This window comes from Acanthopagrus latus, chromosome 12 (genome assembly GCF_904848185.1).
Source record: "Acanthopagrus latus isolate v.2019 chromosome 12, fAcaLat1.1, whole genome shotgun sequence".
NCBI lineage: Eukaryota > Metazoa > Chordata > Actinopteri > Spariformes > Sparidae > Acanthopagrus > Acanthopagrus latus.
The window spans coordinates 22,212,286-22,235,096 of NC_051050.1; the positions used below are offsets into that span (position 1 = coordinate 22,212,286).

At 41.5% G+C, this 22,811-nt stretch overlaps 3 protein-coding genes and 1 non-coding gene across 4 annotated transcripts; all 4 read left to right on the plus strand.

Moving 5' to 3' along the window:
• Positions 1-1,512: 1,512 nt before the first annotated feature.
• On the plus strand, positions 1,513-10,032 carry ppp1r26 (protein phosphatase 1, regulatory subunit 26). Its single transcript, XM_037116362.1, has 2 exons — positions 1,513-1,791; positions 6,689-10,032. Exon 2 carries the CDS (start codon positions 6,760-6,762, stop codon positions 10,030-10,032), a length of 3,273 nt encoding a protein of 1,090 aa, XP_036972257.1. The 5' UTR covers positions 1,513-1,791; positions 6,689-6,759.
• A 3,187-nt stretch (positions 10,033-13,219) lies between these two features.
• mrps2 (mitochondrial ribosomal protein S2) lies at positions 13,220-16,070 on the plus strand. The gene is made up of 4 exons (XM_037116365.1): positions 13,220-13,919; positions 14,167-14,283; positions 14,397-14,517; positions 15,226-16,070. The coding sequence occupies exons 1-4, from the start codon at positions 13,727-13,729 to the stop codon at positions 15,770-15,772; spliced, it is 978 nt and encodes a 325-aa protein (XP_036972260.1). The 5' UTR covers positions 13,220-13,726; the 3' UTR covers positions 15,773-16,070.
• Positions 16,071-18,932: 2,862 nt separating this feature from the next.
• On the plus strand, positions 18,933-19,068 carry LOC119030645. Its single transcript, XR_005078360.1, has one exon. It is a non-coding gene; the product is annotated as a small nucleolar RNA SNORA17 (small nucleolar RNA).
• A 1,108-nt stretch (positions 19,069-20,176) lies between these two features.
• LOC119029521 lies at positions 20,177-22,026 on the plus strand. Its single transcript, XM_037116364.1, has 2 exons — positions 20,177-20,501; positions 20,755-22,026. Exons 1-2 carry the CDS (start codon positions 20,312-20,314, stop codon positions 21,690-21,692), a joined length of 1,128 nt encoding a protein of 375 aa, XP_036972259.1. The 5' UTR covers positions 20,177-20,311; the 3' UTR covers positions 21,693-22,026.
• Positions 22,027-22,811: the final 785 nt, after the last annotated feature.

Here is a 22,811-nt window from a genome sequence, read left to right on the forward strand (position 1 = left end):
AGCGCTTACGTTTCAGCCGCTAACAACTGGCTAGCAACTGGCTAAACTACAGACGTTGTCGAGGACGTTAAACATGATCGCAGCGAACACGGAGACTCGTCTGCTCTCTAGTCCGTCTCCACAGGCCGACTTTAGTTACAAACTATTCTAACTCTGACTTTACAACTTGTAGATTTATCAATTTACAGAAAACATGTATAGTAATTGTGAAGCAAGGCCTCAAGTGTCATATGTTTATAGTCTAACACTGGCGTCTTACTTCTGGCGATTTAATTCAAAAATTGGTCAAAGAGATTATTTTCAGTGACATTTATGTTTTGCTGAGGGAAGCAGGACAATGTTAACTTGTGTTAAATTGGCATACAATATCGTCTCATATTGATCGCAGGCCCATGTATCGTATATCGTATCGTAGAATATGACGTGAAGGCAAAAAATTATCAAGTTTCCTGGATCCTGAATGGTATTTTAATGACATCACTGTCCTGAATCAAATTAAAAACACACCACAAAGGTAGTAATGAGATGTTTGGGTCTGTTTTAGAGGTATAATTGCTCTTCTGTCACCGCAGTGCAGAGTAGGTCATGTGGCTCAGGCAATAACTTGGTTATCCAGGGATCCAATCATTTTATATACATATATATTACATAATCTGTGTCATATACTGGTACATGTGACATCTGTTGCAAGTCTGTCCATCCTGGAAGAATGATCCCTCCTCTTGTGAAGGTTTCCCCCCCCCCCATTAAAAGGGTTTATTTTGCAATATGGCGAGTTTTTCCTCACTCGATTCGACAGAGGATGCCGTCGGAAGCCCACAGAGGCAACAGAGGGGAGCAAAGAGCAATTACACTTCCAAAACACACTTGAACAACTCAATAATCTGTATGCAGTGTGTTTTTAACTTGATTCCAGACAATGAAATCATTAAAATAGCATTCAAGTTCCAGGAAACTTCATCACTTTTGCATTCACGTCCATTTCTCAGCTAGGGTTCACCACTGTGAATTAGGGCGACATTAAAAAAATGTGTAGATTTTAAATTGATTTAATACAGGATGGGAATTGTATTCTTAGCAGAATAATATGCAGGATTTTTACCCCCCCCAAAACATATAAAGCTATCAGTGTGGAGCACACTGGGAGTTGTCTCAGTAATCAGACTGTTCTCCTGGGAGATAAAACTTTCTCATAAGAAGGCGGGTGACGGTTAAAGTGTCGCTAAGTCCTCTAGGATACTATCAAAAAAAATTTTTTTTTTTAAAAAGGGATTTTAATTTGACTATTATTATTATTAATAATAATAATAATAATAATAATAATAATAATAATAATAATAATAATAATGCACATTAAATACACGTATTAAAGCGATTTGTGAATTTAAAAAAAATAAATAAAATGAAAATTTAGTTTTTAGGTGTAAACGTGGATGTTTACCGTAAAAAAAAAAAAAAAAAAACCCTGACGCCGGATTTGAAAGGGATCCCGTGCTGCTCGCTGGACTCCGGGCTTTAAGGAAGCTGGTCCGCCCGGTCGTCGGAGCGGAGGAGGGGGGACTTCGACGGGCAGCCGAGCTTCAGGCGGTGTGTATGTGTGTGTGAGAGAGAGAGAGAGAGACGGAGAGGGAGAGGGAGAGCTGGTGACGGACGCTGAAACATCTCCACGACGACTCGTACAAAATCTCTCCTCTTTTCTTTCTAAAAAAAAAAAAAAGACAGAAAGAAAGAAAGAAAACAACAACGCAGCGATGATGAACACACACTTGTGTCGCGGTCGCTTCGTGTCAGGTGAGTTCAACTTGTGGGCTGTTGTTGTCTTGCTTGGATGTAAGCTAGGAAAGAAAGAAAGGAAGAAAGAGAAAGACCACAAAAAAAAAGATAGCCGAGGCTAAGAGGGCGAGCTGTGGCTCGATACAAAGGCTTTCTTTGCCGGAGAAAATGCCGGGGCTGCAGCAGCCGGGAGGCCCGCCTGTGCCTTTCAAGTCGGCGACCAGTAACGGTTATCCCTCCGCTGTTTCGCTCGATTTCTCGGATCTATCCCTCGATTTTTAACCCGTAAATGTGTCATATTCGAGCTCTGGCTGGTATTCCCCAACGTCCAGCCGTGTTATTGGTCGAATACGGTGGGTTTTGACGAACCGTGGCCGGTACCGAGAAAACATGGTTGCTCTGCGGAGTCTCCTACCGCTGTACGCCGGGCATCGGTGCTGTCCGCGCCGCTAGAGGCTCACGGGGACAGCCGCGGTTTTTCTTTTTTTTTTTCTTTTTTTTTTTCCTGCTGCTATGTTGCAAACCAGGAAAAAGGGGGTCTGGGAACGGGAACGTTTTGGTTATGTAAGACAGAGAAATGCAAGGAAAATCTTTGGCACGACCTGGTCAAACTTTCTCTGTACAACACATGATTTTGTCAGACAAAGTTGGCGTTCGTCCGCCGTGTGCTTCGGTGTTTTTTGTTTTGTTTTTTGTTTTGTTTTTTAGCTCCATTTCGTGGAGCTTCTCGGCGGCGTTTTCTGCGGGGCGTCTTTGGTGGTTTCCTGTAGTTTGTTCGCACGTTGCTGCGAGGTTTTGCAGGGGGTAATCAGTGAGGAAGAGACGTCCAGGGTCGAGGGTTGATGGTGGTGGTGGTGCTGGTTGTCAGGCTGTGGTTCGGGGGGTTGCTCGTCCCCCCCTGCAGGCTGCATACCGAGCTGGAGGATTTACATGCAAGGGGCGGGTAAGCTAAGCAGAGACGCCCGCATAGCGACTCCCTCGGATGGGGTTAGCGTCCGAGAGCATGCTGCTGGTTCATGGAGGGGCTGTTGTTTTTTTTTTTTGAAGGTTTGTGCAGCCTCATAGTCATCATGGGACCAGGTGGACCAATATCCACCGAGTCTGGCAGGTGCAGTCTTGCAAATTAAGCTGAACTGATGTGAAATGCAGCTTTTTAAAGGCAGAATTAGACATGTATTAGGCCACATGTGTCCCCAGTGACTTAAAGTAACACATTACATTTTATTAAGTACCAGAGTATTTCCAGTTAAAACATCTTAAAGGCCTGTGATCAGATGACATGTGGTCAGATTAGTTACAACATTCAAAGTTTACACATTGATGCATCAGTAATAACAATCCAATAAGATAATATATGATAATATGACAGACAGTCGACATCCTTCCTGCATAAGAAGTAGGCCCACTTTATGTTAATTTATAGGGATGCATAATATACAGCAGATCAATAAATCAATGCCTGATATTGGGAACTTTCGACTAACAGCTTTTTATTGGTAGTGGTGAAATTCTTGCTGATAAATGGAGAGTATGATACCAAGTAGGGTTCGACCTGGCTGATTATTGGGGCCTTTATTCAGCATTTTCCTTTTTTTTTTTTTTTTATATATATATCTAGCAATTTTTCTGTGAGATTGCTAACAAATATGTGCTACTTTGTCTGTGATGCAACATCCTCTCACACAGTATCTGATTGGTAACGTGCCTAAACAACAAGATAATCTGAGTCTTTCATGTTACTAAATGCATCACATAATAAGCGTAGTCGAGAGGAATTACAAAGTAGCAGAACATGTTTGAAATGAGTTTAATTTTACTGCAAATGCATATCGATCCCAATTATCGGTCTCCTTGATTTCTATTAATCGGTATCGGCCCCCAAAAAAGTCATAAAATTACTTTTATTGACTTTACAAGCAGCATTTACAATGTTTGATACAGTTGGAGGCTGTTCGCACCTCGAAAGTTAGTTTGTGCTCCACCAATACACTCAGAGACAAAGAAGAGCCCAGCATCAAATCTTATTTATGGAAAATACTTTATTTCCCTTCAGATGTGCATAAACTACAGGTTAAGGGCTTCTTTTTAGAGTGCAGACATCTAAAAATGATTGTTTATTTCATCAGTATCAGCAGTGAGATTATAGTAGTTATCGGTACTAGCTGGAAAAATCTAAATCATGCATCCTTTATAACGTAAGTACATTTAGCTAATAAAACTATGTACTTCTACTTTAGGAAAGACTTCAGTGCAGGGCTTGTGATGGAATATTAAAATCTGTTATTGCAGCTTCACTCACATGAAAGATCTGAACACTTTTTTCCACCAGTGTCTGAACTGTGCCATGACAGTTTTAAAGTTTTCATTCTGTGTTGGATTACTGAATGTGTGCACAGTCCAAGCTGTGTGTCATGGATGGTTTAAAATCATATTGAAGGTAGCATTAAAAACTGAATGACACAAACGGTGTCAGGGGACATGAACCAAATGGATAAACATAATAATTTAACACCGTTAATTTGGGGTAATTGATACAGTAATTAGTGGGCACATCAGCTGCCAGCTCGCCACAGACACTGTGGGGACTATGAACAACAGCCATAGCTTCTGTTCCTACTCCTACAATACCTAGCCATTAATAATTAACAGTACTAAGGGTGTAATTTACTAATTTGTGGACACAGTGTTTCCTTTGAAACCTGTCAGACTCAGTTCATTGATATCTGTTGATCTCAAATAAATGCAATGGGGTCTGGGGACCTGAACAGGAATTATAGTTGGTTCCATCGGCTCCTGAGGGGGAAAAATTGTTTATTTAGCAATTATTATAAAGTTAAGTAGAGCAACAACTTGATTTGGGAATTAATCTGGGTATGAATTATGTTTCGGAAGCGTAGCTCAGTCCACAAAAGATTAGAGGAAGTTAATTATACAAGAAGGGTTTGTGTACGCTGTAATCTTGAGCCTAATAGTCTAAATAATATTCTGTGCAAAGTCAGTATATGTCAGGACGGAGTGGAATATTCTTTTTATTTCTTGGTATTTGTGCTGGAATAAAATGCATTTCACACTCAATCACAGCTTCAGGGCAACCCCAAGGCTGCATTACTAACTCGGGCAAATTGGACAACTGCCAACGGGCCCCAAACTCTCAGGGGTCCCAAAAGCCCCGGGTTCAGCATGTGGGAATTACTTTGGGGAAATTCGATTAATTGCACACTTGTTTTGTAATATGCACCATATTAAATGAGGTGACACCTGCCCTTTAACCTTATTTAAAGCCTTGTCTTGACGGATGTCAAAATCCTCATTTTTTAAAATACTTTTAAATATTTCTGTTGCCATTTAACTTAACTAGTGCGTCATTAAAAGAAAATAAATGCACTGAAAATTGACTTAAAGCAAGAAAAGAAAGGGATCCCACAGATTATTTTAGCCCTGGCAGGTTAACTTGGCTCTGTGTCTTTTGGCACACTCCAAAGGGTTTGGCTGTAGCTGAAAGACCAGAGGTTATTTGTCATAATTTGTCAGAACCATAATAAAAGCGCATTCTTCCTCTCATCCTGATAGACTGTTCTTTAACTCTGCCTTCCAACATCTCCCGCCTTCTTTCACTTTTTGTTTTGCAGAGTTGCGCTCTGATGCACTTCTTGTGTATAACTGAGAAATTTGACTTGCAGTTGCTGACTTGAGCAAGTTTGTGGGATTTTTATGGTAAATGGCATCAAAACTGGGCGAGGAGCTCTGACAAAAGCTGGCCAGCCACCATCAGGCTTTCAGTGTTAGGAAGCTTCAGACATACAGTACACACGGTCATCTCAAGCCTCCCAGAAATTCACAAAGTCCTCCATAAATAAGCAATAACTCATGCGCCGCTAAGATGAAAAGAAACTCTCCATGCAACGCCAATTCATTTTACATAATAACACGCAGCCTGCGTGAGTGCTAATGTTGTCACATGGAGCTCCTCCACAGGATGGTAGCAGAGCACTGACGATTCCTCTTCTCCAGGATGTTTTGATATGAGCAAAGATCTGTATACTGATTTGCAAATATCTCACAATATTGATCCTGATAGACTGTAGGGCAAGTGAAGGAGAGTCAGAGATTTACTGGAAGATGACTATATTTATGTACATCGAGGGGAAATATTATCCCCTTGATCGTGATTGTTAGATTAAATTATAAGCATTTTACACTGAAGATTAGTTGCTAAATTGATCAGTTGATCGATAAAAACTCAGTCATCAACTTGGACTGTTGGTAAAATTAGGCAAGCAGTATGAAATACAGCTGGGTGGATGAGTCGATTGATATACATACAGAAATGTTGTTTTTAGCTTATTGTGAGGCGGAAACGGGTGTAATTTCATAATTACAGAGCACACTACATATTTTCACCAACAGACAGCCCTGACAAATGTAGTTTTCAGCAGGAAACTATCACACTCAGAACATATTGTGGTCACAATTAAGGAGAATCTGTCAAAAATGTTTGATTATGTTTGGGTTTTTTTTCTCACAAAAATGTTTATTAAGTCTTGACAGATGTGTGACATACATGTACATAGCTTGGCACAAAATAAGCAACTGAATGTATACACATCTGTGCAGTTTTCTCCCCCCCTACACGCACAACCCATCTTCAAGCCGGTTATGTTTATTTTAAAAATTTAAGACTATTCGCCCATCCATTATCCCGCTGTGTTCCAGTCAACATCAGAGGTTGAAATATCCTACTCGAAATCTCAAACCTCCATTTAGTTTGTCTGAAGGTGTGTTTTATAGTTGTCAAAATAGTTGTTGTCTGCCAAATGTCCCTAATGAATTGCCAATTCAAGATATCTGTACACAGTTGCAAAATTTTAAGTTTGACTTTCCTGTCACTGTTTCTCTCTTTCTGTTTCCTCCTCAGATTGAACGATGTGATTGTGATCGGAGGCAGCTGCTCTCCAATGGTCGAGGACCTCACCTTACTTCACTAGAATGTACTTGATGAATGTACCTCCTGTCGCAGCGACGCAAACAGAATGGAGAACATGTGGCCCACCTGGAGGCTATAGCCTTCCAATCTGCTTCAATGACTCCGACACCGAGTTGTCCACCAGAGGCACACCTATCTCAGACAAGGTCCAGATGATCATAGAGAGCCTTAGGAGTACCCAGTCCTCACTCGAGATGGGCGACGAGATCGAGGCAAATGTGCTGTCAGGACAGGACGGTCATCAGGTCTGCAAGGCTGCAATGGGTTCTTACATGGGGGCCAAGTCCAAAACTAAAGGTCCCACTGAAACCCAACAGGCAGATGTTTCCTTCCCAGTCAGTCACCTGAGCAGTGACTCTGACAGCGATGATTCTGTGGACAGAGGAATTGAGGAGGCGATACTGGAATACCTGAAGGAAAAGGATGATCACAAACGAAAGGTGGAACCGTGCTTCAACTTTCTCCAATCATCCAAAATTCCCAGGATAAACCCACCTGTTCCCGAAGTTTCCAAGCAGAACTCTGACAGCAATACATGTTTGATTGCCAGTAACCAGTTTCCAAAAAGTGTCAAAGCTGAGATTGCCACAACACCGGCTGTTGTTCCTCTAAAGAAGTACATCAAAAACAAGGCCTGTCTAGATGACAACGCAAAGAAATCTGTTTTTAATAAAGGTACAATGACTGAAGTGAAAAGTTTAGTCTTGCCCAAAGAGCAGACAAAGAGCACCTCTAAACCAATCAGCCTCTTCAACAAAGTGAAATGCCCGGTCACAGTTAAGATGGAGGAAGATGAAACAAATGATTCCAGTAGCGATGACGGCATCGAGGAGGCCATTCAAAGATACCAGTTAGAGAAAAAGGAGCAGCAGAATAAAAGGGAAGCTTTTAATCCGCATGCATGCCAAGAGGAGTCTGACTCCACTAGTGATGATGGGATTGAGGAAGCTATTCGCAGCTACCAGCTTGAGCAACTAAAAGAGAGGACTGTCCCGAAACCATTCTTGCTCAAGCAGAAGCCCTTTAGTAAGTCATTAATACACACTGTTGGCAGTACGAGCACGGAAAATATGAAGAAACTCAAACCGAGGAAGAAAAAGTCCAGAACAGAGAAAGGAGTTAAATCTGTTCACCCGCCTCCCTCGTCTGTTTTCATACCCAAGAGCACTTTTTCAGACAGTCCGAAGAGTAAAGGAAACGGATTGCTTTTGTTTAAAGTAGAGAATTTTAAAGAGCAACCTGCCCCTACACCTGCCCCGCCGAAGGCTAATACAACAGCGGAGCTCATGTGTGCTGAGGCGATACTGGACATTTCAAAAACTGTTATGCCCGGGGCCTTCCACCCTAGTGTTGGCCTCAGCAGTTGTGCCCCCGCCGAATCTTCCTTGCAGCCTTCCCTTCCGAACAGCTGCCCAGATGAAGAAAGCGATGGCAGCTCCATTGATAGTGAAGACGGGATTGAGCTGGAAATCAGGAAATTTCTTGAGCAGAAGGCCCAAATGCACAAACAGTCACCCAGCTCTGCTACGACCCAGGAGCCTCCCAGTGTTAATGACCCAGAGGATGCGAAAACAAAACAAGTTGCGACCCCAAAGAAACCTCACAGATTGTCTTTGACACAGAGAAGGAAACACAGAGAAGGAAAATGTAGCATTTCCAACATGTCGGGGACGGATCAAAATGTCGAAGCAACAGTCCCTAAACCTCCACCTGAGCATGGAAACGAATCAGGCCCATCGGTGTTTCCCCAGGGAAGTCGAGTGCACCCGATAGCTGGATTACACAAGACAGAGCAAAGTGGAGACAAAAGCAGTTCACTTGACAGTGATGAAGACCTTGACACGGCTATAAAAGACCTGCTGAAGACAAAAAAGAAGTCAAAGAAAAAAACTAGAGACATAAAACGCAAATCAAGGAAGTGCCTCAAGGATGAAGAACCACTGCTGGGAAATGCTTTACAAGCCAAAAAGTTCAAACCCAATCCTATTTGCAAGCGCAGTGCTTTGAAAAAGGTACAAAAGAGTAAGGATGACATAAAAGACAAGTGTGGGTTCAGTAAAATAAGCATTTCACAACATAAGCAAACTAGTCACGGTGATGAGCACAATATGCATGAAGGTGATCCAGAGAAGTTGAAAGGAACCGAGTGTCGAGGCGGCGCAGTGCTGCACAATACTCAGACTGCCCTTCAGATAAAGGAAGATAGCAGTTCTGTAGACAGCGATGACAGCATTGAGCAAGAGATTCGAAAGTTTTTGGCTGAGAAGGCTAAAGTTTCAACCGCAGAGAAAAGTAAAGATGAAGACGTACCGAGAAACGGCGCTGGCGAAGCTTGTACCCCACCTCAGCATGAAGACATTAAACAGGAAAATCAGCTGGCTGAAATTCCAAGAAAAAGCATCTGTCCCCTCTCCGGACAATCTCCTCCGAGTAAACTGTCACCTCCAGCGCCACCAGAGATCTCGACTGTCGGCGCACAATCACGCCTGACCCCAGTCCAGTCCTGCAGTTCCAGTCTTCTTGAGCCAGCAGACGGGGCAGGGGCTGCCAGGTCCGAGCAACGAAGACCCTTAGTTATAAAAGGCGAAGTTCAGGATGTCACCCCACAGCTGGAGAGAGTTCGGCCAGTTTTGAGTCCCAGCGTTGCTCATTCCCGCTCGGAGTCAATCAAGTGGCGCCAGAGCCTTGGACTCCCCACTGACACTAGGACTCTCAATCGAACTCCATTCCATATCACTTCTAAAATCAACGAGACTGCATCAGCAACCCCGCCGTTTCGAGCCGGGGTAATCACACCCAAATCACAGACTCCAGTCACTGTTTGGTCCTCAGCAAGGACCAGCAGAACACCCTTCCCTTGCTCTGCAGAGACAACTGTAAATACCACATTCAAATCCCCTGGTTTTAATCTGTTATCTACTGCCAGGCAGCATCCAAGGGTGTCCTTTACAAGGAGCCTTATGCCTGGCCACAGGTCCCAGTGCCCTATTGAAGGAGAGACGGAGAGTATGGTGCATATACCTAAGGACAAGAGCGTGTTTGTCGAGCTGGAGTCTAATCGGACCAATCATGTCCAGGTTCGAAGCAGGGAAAGGAGCGAGGGAAAGGAGAGAGTGGACTTGCAGAAAGAGAGGAAAAGAGAAGGCGAGAGCGTGAAGATAGATGATAAAGAAGTACACCTAGAGAGGACAGAGGAAGAATTTATAGATGAGACAGATTGTGAGTCAGGAAACAGGAGAAATCCAGAGAAGAAGCAGGGCTTTTCCACATTGTAAGTACTTTCCTTTGGTCAGTATGTCCCATAAGCATTGTGTGAGTTCATTTCTTGATTGTGCCCTGCTGAAAAAAAAAAATATCATGTAGGCTATGATCAAACTCATACATTTAAAGGCTCTAAGGGAATGTTTGTTAATAAAATAAAACAAAACACTTTTTTTTTTAATGTGTTTGTAGATTTATACGGCTGTATGTAACACAACGGCACCATCATGAAAACTTTACTTTGTGCTCTGAGATTTATTCATATCATCAGATCTTTGAAAAGCAATACAGTGACATAAGTTGAAACCTCTCTTGCAGTCCTAAATATCTTCAACATTTTATGTAAAAAGAAGTGACGGGGGGGAAAAAAAAAAAACTACCATTCAAGATGAGATTTAAGGTTAAGTCCGAATGCTTGAAATTTGGTTGTATCTGTTTAAATGTACCAGTGGGACAAGACAAATACGCAATGCTAATCAGAAATATATATATGCTGTTATTACATAATCTTACACAATTTTCCTGTGGTTTGTAGGTTTACTTTAAAATGTCAAAAGACCCTTTTATGTGCAAAAGTTAAAAAGTCATTATCGTCGATGTTAATGTAACGTGCGTCCGTCACTGCATTCGATTAGGGCATCTTAAGTAAAGCCAGTAGACAATAAATACGTTATGTTTCACATTCTGCTGTACAATAAATCTTAATGAAACATTTTTATGGAGCTTGGTAGCATTACTGGAGTGGTTAGTGGTATTTTGATAATCAATTTGTTTTATAGTAATTTTTCTACTTCTACTGGTTCCTGCTTCATAAATGGAAAGATTTGCAGTTGTTCTTTGTTAACTATGATATTTTTTATTTTTTAATTACTTTTCCGGAAGGGTTGTACTGTTGGACAAACAAAACAAGACAAAACATTGGAAGATGGAAGCTGTTGGCTCTGAGAATATCTGATGACCCAGAAAAGGAAAATGTAGTCATTATCTACTCACCCTCGTGCTGTGATGGGTCATTTCTGAAGATCACTTAAAACAGCGTTAGCATTCTCCTAAACATCAGAGGTAGATGGATACTTCCCAGTTGTTTTTATACAGTTTGAAACAACATAAATTGGCTCCACACAGCTCATCAGGCATAATCCAAGTCACTAGAGGCCCTGCGATCCCTAATCAATTTGAATAAACATCATTGACACTTTTTTTTTAAGCAGAAATCTTCAATGTAGCCGCTAAGCTAAGTGTTAGCACAGACATTGTCATCTTGTCTGTAGTGGATGTATGGGCTTGATTGCAAAGGTGTGATTAATATCTTTTCAAACCAAATTCGAATCTTGGGGCTTACAAAGACTTGTTTTATGCTGTTCAAGCTGTATGGAGCCATTTTATGTTTTGTTTTGGGTTTTTTTTTTTAGTAGTCCCCATCTACTTTAGTTGTTAGGGAGAATGTCGCAATGCTGTTTTTTTTTGCTGTGAGGCTCTTTCCATCAGCATGAGGGTTAGTCGCTAATCACTGTATTCTGCTTTTTGGTGGGAACATTTCATTTAACACTACTAATGGGGAAATCACATGCCACGTCACTTCATTTAAATATATCAAAATCCATCCAAATTCTGTGCTTATTTTTAAACGTCAGAATAAAAAAGAAACCAACAAGATGCCATGTTATAAGATCTAGTGGTTCAGCATTGCTTTACTGACCTAAATTCTACTATGTCAGCCATTTGCTGTATTTTTACCTGTGTCATTGTACCCTCCCACTCGAGTCATGTTCCTCTGCGTTGTCAGCTCCACTTAAGAAACATGTCGAACATTGCTTTCTCCCTCGCCCCAGCCTTCCTTCCCTCCTGCACCTCATCACGTCATGACCTCCTGCTGCTGAAGCTCTACATCTGTGCACTTGTAATGATTTATAATTCCAGAAAATGACCCGCACATGTCAGCCACAGATTCGAGCATGGCCTTTCTAACTTTTGCACATAAAGAGAGAAGGCGAGGGTACGCTTTCATACCCTTGACCCTCAATAGGCATTTTTTTTTTTTTTTTTTTTTTTTAGATCCAAAATGCTTACAGGAACAACTCTTTATCCTTTCTAAACTACGATGGAAATATTGCACCTCCTCTCAACAAACGTGTTTTTCAGACACAGTGCCCTCGGTTCATTCTGTTGTTTAAATCCATAGATTCATCGATGAAAGCCACTATAACAGTCTTGGACTTATTTCCTTACAACTCAAACGTTGTTCCAGATTCCACACAAGCCACATAGTTATTCCTCTCTGTCTGTCTTGCTAAACTTGATATTCAGTGTGTTTATTTCTTTGTCACGTATAAAGTTTGTTTTTTTTCTGTTGAATTTCATATGTAAAAAAGGCTATTTATTTTTGTTTATCAAAAAAAAAAATGACTGAACATGCTGTGCATCGCCAGGTTTGTAAATATTTTGTAAGAAGTGTTTCTTTTTTTTTCTTTAAATCTTTCCGAAAAAAAAAACAAACAAACAAAAAACAACATTTTGCTGTGTCTTTTAAGTGCATCTGTGTAATAAAGAGTGGAATCAGAGCAACAGTGTGTCTCCCTCATTAATGTATAACAACTTGAAGATGGACTTTAGGGTGAATTATTAGAGCATTATTAAGTTTTATTACTGGGAATTGGTATAATGTGTGTCCCGCTCTCCGTTGCGCAGGTCTTTGTCCAGTGCCATTGACCCCGGCATCACCATCAGACCTTGCATAGCTCTCACCACAGAGGAGAGAAGCAGGATGTTCAGCAGGAGGTACCTGGATGATAAACGCAAAAAGGTACAATCATGTAGAAATATAGTTTAAGGTGCAGGTTTTGGGTCACTATTTCTAACTTTATATTTAGTAGCATGTTAATCAAACCAGCTTAAACTATCAGTGGTAAGAAAAACTGGCTGTTGTTGAGGTCCAGAGAGTGAAATACGTATTGAACAATGTCTGCAGGCGGTACAGTCTCTCAGTAGCGCCTGCGTGCAGAACAAGGCTGTGCAGCGTGTCAAAAGAAAGCTTCAGTTCATTCCAGTCCACAGGTATGTGACTGGACACAAATGGTCTGAACAGTGAGTGATGACAGTTGGGGAAAAAAAACCTGTTCACTTGAGACGATTCTGCTCTTTTTCAGGAGAAAGGAAGCACCCGCAGCGCAGCAGGACAAACCTTAATTTAGCATTTGAAACTTGCGTGAAGATTATGTTTGATGGACTAGGCAGATCGCTGAATGATTCATTTGCACTTCATCGAGGATATTGTTAGTATAAGATGATCTGTTTGGCTATTGGCAAACTTGTATTTTGGCCCTTTTTTTCCTCTTTGATCAAATTATTTTGAGTTTGGTTTTGATAAACACAAAGATTTTGCCCACTTTTGCAAGTTCAGGAGTCACTTTTTTGTTTACTTAGACTATTAAGGGCATTTAATTTTTCCAATTTTGGACCAAAATATATCCTAGACCCCAGGAATTCTATCAGTGTCCTGCAAATAGTCTTTACTGCACTTTCCTATTGAGTGTTTCCATGTTCCCACTGAGTAATTTGAGTTTGCTGGTGTTCAGTTTTTGTTTAGTTGCGATGGTTATCCAGAGAGATAAAATTAATTAATTCGTTAGAATCATCTTTATTTCCACATATATCAGTTTATATCAGGAGTTACTTATTAGCACCAACGTTGGTTCCTTTTACAGCTAAATGACGAGTGTGGAAGTGTCACTGGTTCTGTTTGTTTTCAATAAAGTTGAGAGCAAAGTGTTTGGTACCATGGGTATTGTAGTCTGTTATTTAAAGAGCTTATCGGCATTCCATGAACTACAAGCGCGCATGCGCAGTCGGCTGACCTTCCGAGGGACTCTCGCAAGCATGGCGACCCGAGCACTGATGAAAGGTATCTGCACAGAACTGTTTCTATCTTTCGCAACGTTAAGTGTCAGTTATAGTTTTTTCTAGGTGTGTAGAACAGTTCTGGCATTGTTTTTATTTCATGTTATTAACCCAAACTGACAAATACGCATTTTATTTGCAGCTAACGTCGGTAGCTAACAGTTAGCTACGCAGCGTTAGCTAGCAGTACTCGCTTGTTACGTGTTGGCTAAAGTCTGATGTTTTGAACTTCTGGTGTGTTTCATGTTTAGGTCTTCTGGGGCTGCGACCGTCACGGGCTGTTACGGTCGGATACTCTGTCGGTGGACATCACTATTCCACCGCAGCGTCCGTCAAACCACCTCCACCCCAGGTTGACGACAGTACAGGTGAGCGAGCTAGCTAGCAAGCTAGCTAACTATCTACAACAGGAGTGTGTAGGAGACCTCCGGGTTGATGTTTTCCTCCAGACTCCAAGAAATGTCATTTCTCCTCCGCACAGATAAAATAATAAACCTGCCGCTTGGGAAGCCGGACTTTTTCCGTGTGTCAGAGCTCTTCTCGCTGAAAGAACTGTTCGACGCCAGAGTTCATCTTGGACATAAGAAAGGTTGCAGGCACAGGTTGGTTTGACATCCATCAACTTGTCAACCATAAATATTGTTCAGTGGGTGTTTACACTCAGTAGAGAGATGGAGTGAATATTGTGAAGCCCACTCTTATGTCAGTAATAATTTGTAATGAAAACTAATTAGTAATCAATGTATGTATTCATTATACAGACAGAACATACAGAATTATACACCATTCAAGCCATTTGAATGCAGCCCTTTAATTTAAGGATGATGGATTTAAGTTTGTGTCACTTTGCCAAATCACTCTTTGTTTCCTTTATCTGTCTTGCATTTGGTCATTTTACCAACAACTGTTCTGTGTACACACTTGGTGTAAAAGGATCCAAAATGTTGCTGCTTATCTACGCAGCATACTTCCTGTGGTGGTTAAAAGTGACTTCCTATTTATGATTTAGCATCAGACTTCTTTTTCTGAGCTCCTCTTTTATTGTGGTTTGTAAGTTCAAAATGCACAATTACACCTCTAACCATGCCAAAATACAAGCCCATCACTACCTTTTACATTTAAACACCTGCAGGAAATGTTGAGTTAGAATCTGCATTAGGTTTAAGCATTATTAGATCACCGCAGAACAGAAAGTGACTCCTGATAAGTCAATAAGGCAATATTATGCACAAGGGATCACAGTAGGCTGCAGAGAATTTATCATGTTACCTCGTAGCTTTTTTAACGGAACTCTTACTCTCTTGTTTTAGGCTTATGGAGCCTTACCTCTATGGCTGCCGTTTGGACCAGGACATAATTGACCTCGACCAGACGGTGGAGCACCTTCAGCTAGCCCTGAACTTCACCGCTCACATAGCGTATCGTGGTGGCATCATACTGTTCATCAGCCGCAACCGTCAGTTTTGCCACCTGGTGGAGAACACCGCAAAGGATTGTGGGGAGTACGCCCACACGCGTTACTGGCAGGGCGGCCTCCTCACCAACGCCAACATCCAGTACGGCCCAGGAGTCCGCTTACCCGACCTCATCATCTTCCTCTCAACGCTCAACAGTGTGTTTCAGCAGCACGTGGGGATCAGAGACGCGGCAAAGATGAACATTCCCACCGTCGGTGTGGTGGACACAAACTGCAACCCCAGCCTGCTGACGTACCCTGTGCCTGGCAACGATGACACCCCAGTTGCCATGGAGCTGTACTGTCGCTTATTCAAGATGACCATCAAACGTGCCAAGGACAAAAGGAAACAGATGGAGCTACTGCAAGGCCTGTCAGCACCATCCACACCGACTTCATGACACAACAAATTCTTGACTAAGAGACAATAAAAGATGCATTTCAACACAGTCTGTTGCTGCCCTTCATCGTGCATGATGAACAAGATCCAATGCTAGTTGTTCCGGACTGAGCTAAATATGCCGTGGGCTGAATCTCGTTTCTATGACAAATGCTTTTCTGGTTGTAATTTAACATTAACATCTTCCGTTTTAGATGGACTGCCATAGTCAAACAGCACTTTGTGTTACTGTCGTATTCATGTTCATGCTCACAGGTTGTAAGACATAACCAGAATAATGACTAAATCCCTTCAAATGATATCAGTGTCATATTTTCAACTTCAGATCCAATTGTTCTATCTTGTTACCTGTATTGTGCAGGCCAGGTTGGTACAGATTTTGCAGAAACGCTGCTTAAAATCAGTACATTTACAGCAGAATGGGATTAGATTTAAAACTTTATCACAACTGGATTACGGACTGTGCTGCAGCATGTCACAGAAAGTCCTAAATCCTCTTCTAGAGAGACAGATAAGGTATAAACATGAAAAATGCCTTTCTATAATCCTACGAAATTATTTAGAAAGCTCTTACAAAGTAAAAAATGTTTGTTTTCATCTTTTCAGCAGTCTGGAAATCCTCTGGTTTGAGGAGGAATCAGAAGATGCTGACAAATGATTCAAACAATTGTTGCAGCTTTTCTTTCAATCCTTTAATTGTTCAGTTGTTGCAGCTGTAATTTGAGTATTGCTGTCCTTGTTAAGGAAAGGAACACTTCCAGCCCTATGCAAGAATAAAATGACCTTTTCAAGCCTAGCAGGCTGGTGTTAGTAACAAATAAGATTTGCATTTAACTCCCAAATGCATTATAATCGAAAAGTTGAGTTTTCAGGCTGCTTTAGAAATTAAAATGAGTCATTTGAATTCTGGACAATATTATTTCAGAGTTTTTGCCGGCAGGTTTTCAAATTATATTAAGCACACAACTAATTTTCTCAAGCATTTAATATCTAAGTAGTTATAAAACAAAAATATAATATGATCCTGATGACTTAAATCCTACCTGAAGTGGTTTTATGGCACTATCGCTTCCTTTAATGAAAATTGCTGGTTTAGTACGGTAACGCCACACCTGCGTAAAATCTCGCGAGAAGAATCATTTTAATCCAAATCATCGTCATTTCCTCACTTAAATCTCGTGTTTTTGTGCCAAAAACAGTCCAATCTGTCAACTACACTGTTGTTACATGAGAAAACATAACAAATGTGCACGGCGAGTACGATAAAGGAATGACATTAACAAATCTCGCGAGAATTTTCCAAATCTTCGGTTTACCATCTTTGGTTATCGTTTAGCGACTAAATAAAGCTTGTCCTCCGTCGTGTTCCGTAGTTGTTCAACAGGTCCCGATAGACTCTGACAAGAAGGAGATCTGCTGCGGCGACAACATGGTGAGTGGGAAAACATTTAAGACGTAACCTTAAACAGTAAATACGTTTATAATCATTGTGTTTTACCATGTAGAGTCACACACGAACTTAACGTGTTTCACAGCTTAGTCGCGAGTTCTTGGCCAAATTTCTGTCAGCGTTTGTGTGTAAACGTTAGCAGTAAACATGTTCACATTTAATATATTCGAGGTTTATGTTTATTTTTCAGAAACAGTTTACATTAAGGCTGTTTTGGCTGACTTCGTGTCGGTTGCGGTTGAGAACGGGTGGGGCAGCTCCGACTGTGTGACAGCTGCTGTGTATCAACAGGTGTCACTCCTGTTTTTATGACATTAACATCGAAGAAGTAGCTTAAATGTGTTCCAAGTTTGAGTTTAAGTTATTCCAGCTTACTTATGACTGGGAGAGATATTTACAGAAATATAGATATTGGAGAAAATAGAATTATTTAGAAGAAACGTGGCGCAAACTGTCACTTCCCTCCCTGCTGTCGCCCCCTGATGGCAGGCGCCTGAATTACACTCTTGAGCAAAGAGGGTCGAACTAAATGAGAATTGGGTCACAACTAGTTATTGGGTTCATCTACTCAACACTTCCTTAACTAATCAATCATTTGGTCAATAAAAGCAGATCCTGAAATCCCAGAGCCCACTGATGTGACATACTAACAGTCCAAAAACCTGACAGTGTTTAAACTAGAATAACTTACATTTGAGAAGCTGGAACCTGCATCTTTGTGCCATTATTGCTAATTAAAGGGTTGTTATATTGGGAATTAATGAATAGTTAATAGAGTGATTAATAAAATGATCACACAGAAAGTTGCAGTGGTCATGAAAACCAACAAATTAGACATAAATATCTAAATCCAACATTAATTGCCATTGAGTCACATGATTTTTTTATTATTATTATTTCACTGTTGTTAGAAGAATTGTTGCTTGAGAATAATATGTGTACACTCATTTCTCATGTATAGACGCGTCCTTCAGCGCTGTTTCGTGGACACCACATGTCAACAGACCAGTGGACTATCGTCTTGGGTATGTAAATGCTTTTGAATGGTTATGTTTTGTACTAGAGAACCTGTCTCCACCTTGTCGTCTTCTGAGGTATTCCTCTTGTTCATACAGGTTCTTGCACAGCGAGAAGACATGTGGTTTTGCCCCCATGAGGGCGGCTGATGTCAGATACTGAGATGACGGCGTTGCAGGTAACGGTAACTGGTCTTCTTTTGCAGCCGGATGAGTTTGAGTGAGTGCTGCCCCTTGAGACTCAACTCTGACTGAAGTGTCTCTGTTGTGCTAAATGTGGGCAGAAAGTAAGTAACTGGCTCACGATAGCTCAATTGCCACTGTATGGTGGGCTTTGGGTATGGAACCGGGCCAGATACTACAAGGTTTTTGTTTGTTCAACAATGTTTTTCGTGATTTTACATGCATTTCACATTCACAGAATGTGTGACCTGAGTACATTCTTCTTGTTGCACTCAGTCTCTTGTTTATTCACTGGTAATGAGGCCATTATAATCCCAGTTACACCCAGAACTTCCCAGATTTCAAGGATTAGTCACTTTGCATCTCTGTAATGACATCTTATTCTGTCCTGCTCACGAATGTCTTCATGGTACAGGTCAGGCTCCACTTCTGATGGACCAGATGAACCTGTGGAGCGGCTGCAGAGCTGCTTGTAAAGGTGAGGTTCCAGCGTTTTGTTTGTTCTCGTCCAACATGCCCCTTGAGGCGTTGCAGTCCGACGCTGTGTCGAGCCTGTGTCATAAGGTGGCAGAGATTAAAAGGTCTGCGCTGTCATCTGAATTCAGAACCTCCAACAGTGGAGTTTCTGAAATGAAGTCTACCGATAGATGAATTTATTGAAAGCTGGTAAAAGATGATGTGAATTTTAGATGTTGAGACTAAATTAACCAAACGTCTTGTACTGGTTTGTCTTCTCAGCACAGCGGTCCAGGCTCGGGGCGAGAGACTGAAATCCATCTGCAGAGATGTGACGCCTCGAAGACAAGAAAGGGAGAATTTTATAGGAAGAAATTTTAAAATGAATACTTAAAGACCTGCATGAAGATATTAGTGAATGTTTCAAGACTGCAGTCCAAATGTTTGAGATTTTGTTGTGACAGGTGTTCAATAAAAAGTCAAACGTAAGTCTGAGTGTGTTTGATCTGACAACTGCAAATACTAAAACTGCTGATGTTCAAAAGAAATTATAGTAAAATACACAATTTTTCTCAAACCTTGAGAATGAAAAAACACTTTTTTTGTGGCATTTCAGTCAAAGTTTTGCTCAAATTTTCAGAAATATTGACGTAAAACCGTACCAATAATTGAGAGTCAACAGAAAAGACTGAATATCCCTTTACACTTTATTTGAATGATCTATAGGTCCTGATCTATATTTAAATAAAGGAGAACAAGACTTGTGTATTGAAGGAAGCAAGTGTGTTGTTGCCATGAAAAAAAGGAAAAAGAAACTAATAATAAAACATTTTGTTGTCATAACGAGAAGTTTCAAGGTCTTTATGTGTCATTTACACAATCTGAAGAGATTTTGCTGTTATTAAGTACAGCAGATGACATTGTGATAAGAATGTGTTCACTAAGGAGGATTATCATTTCACATTATTACAATAACATGTTCATATTGTAAAGTGGCAGTGTTGTTTTTTGTTTTTCCCTGTGTGGCAGCAAAATGCCTCCATATGTTTCTAATACAGGTAACTGTTGCAGGTGAATGAGTTTGTGTACTAGCACAAGAAATCTGTCAGAGACCCTTCAGTCTGACTGCGAATCATAAGAAATGAAACATTTCAGAGCAGAAATTATTTACTAATTTCAATTACAACTATAATTATTACTGTGTGTGTGTGTGTGTGTGTGTGTGTGTGTGTGTGTGTGTGTGTAATACTGCATCATTTGAACTGGATTCTTCCCGCTCTCCTCCGACACATCAAAGCGGTTCTTCTGTGTTCTGTTGCTGCTCTTCACAAAAACAACTCTGTAGGTTCTGAACACTCGTCTCAGGATCACAGATCACATTCGCTCCTGTTGTCTTTGGAGAGAGAACGGTTACCGACAGCAATCTTGACCCAATATGAGCGACGGAGAGCGCATGCCGTACGGACTCAGGAGCCTGCTGGAGTGCATGTCCAGGGCGGTGCTGTTAGAGCAGCCGGACGACATCCCAGGATTTCTGTCCAAGTACGTGGAAGAGATGATCCGATACCGAGGAGACGAAGCGAGGGACACCAAGGAGGTCGCCTTTGACTATGAGGAGCAGTGGGGTACGTTTTAGGATTTTAAATATATAAAGAAGATGTTACTAAGATTTTAAATATAACATCTTAAAGTTCAGGATGTCCAGAGTCGATTATGAGATTGATTTATTGATTTGTGTGGAGATACAGTATGAAAACTAGTTTGTTCCTCAAATTGTTCAATTAACAACAGTCAGTTTCAAGCCAACGTATCTATATTTTTGAAAATCTTGTGTCATATCCAGTTTTTAACATGTTTTTTTTAATTGATTTTCTACAGAGAGGGCTGTTTTTCAAAAGACACAGATCCTGCTAACAGCTCACGAGGAACCTCTGTCACCTCTATCCAGTGAGTCCATCACACCACCTGCGTCCTACAGGGTATCACCGCCAACTGACGAGAGGCAAAAGATGCCTAGAGTGGGTCCAACTCATGGAGAGATATCTCCATATGCACAAGGACCAGTACCAGTACCGGTACCACTGCCGCCACGTATGGAGAGAGACACAACAAATCACACTGGAGTGTCTCTACCATCTGCAGTTCTAGTTCTCCCACCCATCCAACAGGAAGTGCCTTCAAAACAGGCACAGGGACAAAAACCAACCCCAGAGTGTGAGGGCGGGTTTACCTGCCGTCTGAAAGACTGCTGTTACCATGACAGACCCAAAGAAGGGGAGTGTGCATGTGACAGCGAGTTACCGCCGCTCAGACGTACAACGGATCTGGAGTTGAAAAGGCTACTGGCAGCGCCCTCAAAACCTGACGCACAGGTTCCATACAGACCCAGGGGAGGTTTTATTACAGATGGAGAACTAGAACCGGTGAGAACCGGGGCGAGGCCTGTGTCCAACATGCCTCGCCCCACCTCGCTCGATGGCGGTGATACAAACAGGACGAGTGGGACAGAGAGCCGCTTCCTTCACTGCAGACAGGACACCGCCATCAGCAGACAAGGTGGTGAGGTGGCACGCTGCGCCGACATGTCTCTGGAGTTTTCTGTACACACAGCGGGTTCGGTCCATGTCGTCAGATACACCTACACGCATGTACAGGGCGGCAGACTCCCACCTCTCTCTGCGCGTTTGCCCTCACCACCCAATTTGTCCAAAGATCGGCGAGAATCAAGGAACGGCAGCCCTCGTGATCCCCACAAAAAGTCTTCAGCCACGGGCAGAACACCTTCGTCACGTCAGTCCAGCTGGAAGCAATTCTAGGAAGCCTGAGTTGTCGGGCCCTGATCCAAATTTTGTCATGTTTGCCACTTGGCACCTATCAGTCCAGGACGGGGATCTCCTCTTGCGTGGTCCTTCCCAAGGTTTCTTTCAGTTTCACCTGTTAAAAGGTATAATTGAGAGTTTTTCCTTGCCCGCTTGAGGGAAGGTGTCCATATCACTACGGCTATACATGACTTTACAATATTAATTAATTTGGTTTTACCAGCTTGGACAGGGCCTTTCTGCTGCCTTTGTGGGTTTCCTCCGGGTGCGCTGGTTCCCCCACCATGAAATTGTTAATGCCTTTGAATAAAAAACAGATATTGTTAAGTTATATGTCTTTCTTCAACTGAATCTCATACTTTTAAAGGTGTTTATTTAAGCAACCAATGACTGCTGCTCAATAAAACTGTAAATGTCTCAATGATCAAATATCATCATGAAGCCAAAATAATCCGTAATGGATGAATCTTCACTCAATTATTAACATGTTTTAGTGGGAGAACAATTCTAAACTATATACTAATTTCAATGAGTTTGAACCATGGAGACATTTGTTCTATAATACCTTTAATATTTGGTATTAAATATTGTTCTGCTTTGAGCAGCAGACTTATTGGAAAGGTGCATACTGACATCAAGAAATCTGCGAGTGTAGATTTCTTTATGTTGCACATGTCAACATATCGGCAAAGCGAGTTTGAATCTTAAGGTTAGGTTGGTACGTAAAAACGAATCTGTCAACGCAAAAGACCGTTTCCTCGGTCCTGTCAAGTTTATAACCACAAAACACTTGTTTCAGTTTGATTGTTGGAGTGACTCTCTCAATAATAAAACCATGATGGTAGATCAAGTGACCTCTAGAAGTTTAGCTGGTCATGTACGGATGAATGTGTGGACGCAAGTGAGGTTTCCTCCATCCTGTAAAGTTTATAGCTGCAGCTGTTGGTTATGTTGCTTTAACGTGACACGATATTCGCTGTAGTGACATCTTGCCTCCATGGAAATGTTTAAAATTTGTCTCAGTTCTTTAAAGCAGTGAGTATGTGTGTTGTGACCCGGAACATTTAGGAACATTTTACCTGAATAATTCCTCCTTTTAAAGGTCCCAAGTTGTAG